Source organism: Pinus tabuliformis, chromosome 3_1 (assembly GCF_031772625.1).
Source record: "Pinus tabuliformis cultivar Carrire ecotype Pingquan chromosome 3_1, CPIR1, whole genome shotgun sequence".
NCBI classification, from domain to species: domain Eukaryota; kingdom Viridiplantae; phylum Streptophyta; class Pinopsida; order Pinales; family Pinaceae; genus Pinus; species Pinus tabuliformis.
In genome coordinates, this window is record NC_142301.1 from 437,736,011 (window position 1) to 437,741,342 (window position 5,332).

At 41.2% G+C, this 5,332-nt stretch overlaps 1 protein-coding gene across 1 annotated transcript; it reads right to left on the reverse strand.

The window, feature by feature from the left end:
* Positions 1-441: 441 nt before the first annotated feature.
* On the reverse strand, positions 442-1,152 carry LOC149187639 (putative disease resistance protein At4g27220). The gene has a single exon (XM_089409724.1). The coding sequence runs from the start codon at positions 1,150-1,152 to the stop codon at positions 442-444; it is 711 nt and encodes a 236-aa protein (XP_089265850.1).
* Between the last annotated feature and the right edge of the window lie 4,180 nt (positions 1,153-5,332).

A 5,332-nucleotide genomic window follows, 5' to 3' on the forward strand; every position in this document is an offset into this window, starting at 1 on the left:
CATGTGTTGTGGTAAGCTTGCCATATTTGTTAGTTTCAATTGAAGTGTTTCCATTTCAACCATATTTCGCAATGTTCCCTCTTGAAGTGGTTCTCTGTTGTTTTCTAAGACTAACTTCTTGAGGTGTGTTAAGCTACCCAAATTGTGAATGGAAACCACTTTTTTCCATCTGTTATTTGGGTAAACTTTTGTCCACAACCTGCTGCATTCAAACATGTCCAAGCACTGCAAAGAGGTGAGCCTTGAGATGATCGTGGGTAAATATTGCAAATCTGTACACTTGCGAGGGCTTAAATACTTCAGAGATCTCAACTTATGTATACTAGGCGGTAATTCCATAATGCTTGACATATCAAGATCGAGACTTTCAAGATTCGCCAGATCTACAAAAGATGGGGGCAACCTTGTAATGGGCATACCCTTTAACATTAGACATACCAGCTATTTCAAACACCCCACACTGTTAGGCAACGACGAAAGGGACGTGCGACTTAGATCCAGAACCCTCAGAGAGGTCATACTCCCATTCACTAGCTTTGGAATTTTGTTAAAATGTTTGTTTCCCTCCATAAGACATGAGCATATTGCTGGAACTCTCAGTGATTCTGGAAGCGAACTCATTTCATTGTGGTTCAACAAAATCTGAGTGCACCCCAACCACTCGTTCTCAGGCAATGCTGTCAAAGTCGTGCCTACGCGACAGTAGAAACTTTCTTCCCTCTCCGCAATTTGAATTCCCAAATTACGGAGGACGTCGTGGATCCTGAAGTAGTGCACGCGGCCATCGATGTCTCTCATCATGGGTTCGATGAGACAACGATCTACGAGGTGGTCAACATAAATCCTTCCCATTTCCAATGGGTCGGGCACTGCATCTTCTGCCTGCTTCTTCCTTCCAAGAAGCCCTTCTCCCAACCAAAACGGAATCACGTCATATCCCACCTGAATAATTTCGTCTTCTGCGAAGGCGGCAGCTGCATAGAGAAAGCACAATTGCAAGTTGACGCTGTGATTGCCAAGTGCATCGTAACTCAACTGTAGGCAATCATACAATTGAAGAGATGATCCTGCCTGCTCGTGCCTATCAGAAATTGGCAGCCTCTGGGCTGCCAATTCCCACTCTTGTGGGTGAGTGGTGCCTGCCATTGCCATCCCCACGGCTTTAATAGCGAGTGGAAGCCCTCCACAGTTGGCACACACAACCTTTGCCGTTTTCTCATCTATATTTGCTGGCAGTTTTCCCTTGTTATATGGAAAAGCATGAATAGCAAATAGCTACCAGCTGTCCTCTTCTACCAAATCCCCCATTCTTATTACAAATGTCTCTGCAACTCCAATTTTTGATAGGACTCTGCGATTTCTTAAACTTACAACAACTCAGGAGATGGAGTGTGGGTTAGCAGCAGCAAACCCAATTCCTCCATCAACTGGGAGCCATCTCCCCAAACGTCATCCAGAAATAAAGCAAACCTCTGAGTCTGCAATCTTTGACTCAACCACATCTTTGCATATCATCACTCTGGTTTTTATCTAAATCTATCTTTGTAAGCGGGGCTATTTGCATACAGAGTTCATTTCTAAGATGTGTAAAAGATGGATTATTGGAAACAGTGAGCCAAAGCAATAAGTCATCTCTGAAGAGATTTCTCAGCTTTGGACTGTTGAAGACTGTCTTGAGGAGGAGGGTTTTTCCTGCTCCACCCTTGCCAGCCACCCCAATGCGGAAAAGAGAGCTACCCTCTTCCTCTACTTCCACCACAAATCTCTCTAATACTGCAAAGGCGTCCTCTTGTCCGACTATGAGGGGCTCTTTGATGAAAAAGCCCTCTGCGCTTGGAGCAATGGCTTGCACAGAGGTAGATGCAGAGGAACTCGCTGAAGGTTGAACACTTTCCTTGAGTGTGGACAGCCGAAGAAGAACCTCGTGAGTCAAGCCCAACTGAATCATGGAAACCCACTTGAGATGGTTGTCAATATCTGACTTCAGATTGGCAATCTCAATGCTCGTTTGATAATGTGAAAAAATGTTAAAGTTGGATTTTGTGCACTGTTGCGCCATTTGATATGCTTGTAAGAGAAGCGCATCTAGTCTTTTTAGCCATACATTAACAGCTGAAATGTTATTGTGACTATGAGAAGTGGAAATACCTCTCTTTTTGTTTATTTGTAGGTGATATTGCTAGATGTGGGTGATGATAGGATCGATCTCTCTTACAACATCTTGGAGAGCTGAAAACTCTTTCCTACAACGAACCACAATGTTGATGTGGCAAAGAATTTGATCAACTGCCATTTGGATGCCGACACCTATAAATCCAGGGACGAAACTAGGATCAACCATTATAGGATTTCCTTAAAAACATGTTGATCCCTTTTAGGATAGGATAGCGATATAAGCAAAGCCTCAGGCAATAGTATGTAACAATAGGAACATAACCAGAAATGGGAGTGTGCAAAGAATGGAAGAGGATTTACAAACTGGCATCTCACACAAATCTCATAGCGAGCTGACTACAGATTTATAGAGTTGTGGCAGTAGCATTTGTCAATTTTCTGGGCATTTTCTAAATATTTAAAGATACAATACTCTTCATGTCTTTTGGAAAGAAAGTCCATCTCATCTTATCAAATGTTCCGACATGCGGCTAGGGTTTTCTATTTAACTCCTATTGGCGATTTCACACAGTTTAATTGAACTCGTCTATGGAGTTGGAGTGGTATTTCTTTCCAATTTGTCAACCATTTTGGCATGGTAAGTCTGCCTGTAACCTTTTATTGCGGCAACTATTGGTTTTTTGTCGTGTTTACAGCTTATTGTATATCTGGGTTTAACTCCTTTCACCTTTAGTGGTTATAGGTTTTCTAAAGGTTCTCTTTGTGTTGAACATTCTTGTCAGGTTATGTAGCAAAAACCCTTTTCTCAAATTACTTGTTTTCTTCTAAGTTGGAATGGAGTTTCAATACAACCCAACCCCAAAATACCTAGGGTAATTTGTGCTCTGTTTTATCAGTAAACTTCAGATTTGAACAAAAAGTGGTTGTATAATGCCATTTTCAAGTTTACGTTTTTTCTCGAGGGTTTTGATTTTGATCGAATTCCTTTAAGCCTAGTTAAATCAGGTAAAAAGCCTAGTTAATTCAGGTAAAAAGGATTTGATAATCCTCTGTGAGTAGTATCTTGGTTATTGTCTCTAATTTGTTTTGAATAATCATTTAAGGTTATAAAAAAATTCTCCACTCGTTTAAAAAATTATTTTTTATTTATGATTATCAAAATTATTCTTTCCAAAAGTTTCTAAAGAGTGCTTCTCTGTCTTTTTGATCTTTTTGTAAAATATTTGATCTTTTTATGGAACTTTATGGATATCATCCACCATCCATCACATCATATTTAAGAGAAAATTCTAAGGTTCAAGCAGTGGAATATCACATCAAGCATCAACAACAAGTTCTCCAACTCTTAAAGGATAACCTCATTTTGGCGCAGAATAAAATGAAACAACAGGGAGAACAACATCTCAGCGAAAGAAGTTTTGATGTAGGTGACTGGGTATTCCTACGGCTATAACCATCTAAACAAATGTCTCTCAAGCAAGCTAAGAAGGATAATAAATTATCACCAAAGTATTATGGTCCATACACGGTGTTGCAAAAGATTGGTACTATGGCATACAAATTGGAGCTCCTTGCAGCTTCCTGAGTGCACCCAGTTTTCTATGTTTCATGCTTAAAGAAGTTTATAGGTGACAAGCTCCTAGTTCAAACAATATTTTCATAACTTGACGAGGAAGGAAAAATCATGTTGGAACTTGAAATAGTTACATAAACAAGAACTTGACAACTACAGATTCGATCAATTTCAGAGTATCTCATCAAGTGAAAGAACTTACCCACTGAATATTCCATATGGGAGGATGATAATTTTATACATAAGCATCCAGAACTACTCAAGCGTTGAGGAAAACACTTTTTTGAAGGAGAGGGGCATGTTAGGTCCCTATAATACTAGTGATTCCCCCATTACTATTTTCATTGTAGCCCTTATTGTTATTATTGTGCTTGTTGGGTAGCGGAGGCCCCGCGTAATAGTTTTGGGGCTCAAAGCCCACAATTTTGGGTAAAAATATGGTAAAGGCTCCGCGAGGTGTGCGAAGCACGGATTGTAATGAGTCAAGTCAAAGGGTTGTCTTCCTGAAAATAATGTAAGAAAATAGAAGTGAGTTGGCCTACCCATGGTCTGCAGACCATAGAAATGTATAAATAGAGAAAGGCTCTATGGTTAGAAGTCAATTTTTTTGAGTGGTTTTTTTTATCTTGAATGTTATGGGTTTATAAGGGCAATGTTCTCTACGTCTGTAAGTCCGAGTCAAGGGTGTTGGTAGATAGATAGAGGCTCTGCAACTGTGTGCGCAGAGGCCTGGTAGAGTCCGCAACTATGTGCGCGGACCCCTGCAGCTGAGTGCGCAGGGAGGATCTGGTTGTATTGGAAAGGAGATAAATAAAGATAAGAATTTCTGAATCATTGTGTGCTTTATCGCGAATCTATTTGTTGCTTATGTTCTGAATTTATGCATATTTATGATTGCGCGTGCTAGTTGTTATTGTTAAATGTTTGCTTAAAGACCTTAAGAGGCAGATGAGATCTATAATAAACTCGTTAATAACAAATCACATAGGCAAGGATCTACGCGGAAGCCTGAGAGCAGTATAGAATAGTGTGAGGGCGCAGATCGGTTCGCGACCCCACCCAGACCACATCAAGACATCCCAAGGGTGCAGAAACCTGGTTCTAGCACCCTCCCCTGCTACCTCAAGTGAGACTTCAGTTTGCGCTCCATGGACTATTGCCGAAAGGGCCGGTAGCGCGGGATTTGTTTGGCTAATAACTCTTTCGAACCTGGGTCAGGCCCCAATAAGCCAACAAATGGTTCCATTGCTGGGACCAGGATCTGCCTAAGGGATGTCTGATGTCGGAACACTGGAACCCTACGAAGAAAGAACTTGAAGATTGGTTGGATCAGAAGCTTCACGAGTTTGTGGTACAGGAAAACAGAAATCCACGGATATCTGAGGAAAGGTGGCTGGATCGCTACATATACATAGAGATCCATGAGATCTTCTTCGCGTCCTTCTCAACAGAACTGTACGAGTGGATCGCGAGGCTAGCTGATAGTTAGCGAAGGTGCAGACTAGATCAGCCCATCGTATGGACACCAGAGTTGGTGCGTAGGCTAGAAGCATCTGAAGATAAAATCACACGGGCAATAGATCACTGGTTGGATCGAATAATAGGAGGGTTTATCATCGAATTCGCGATAGACACAATTGTGAG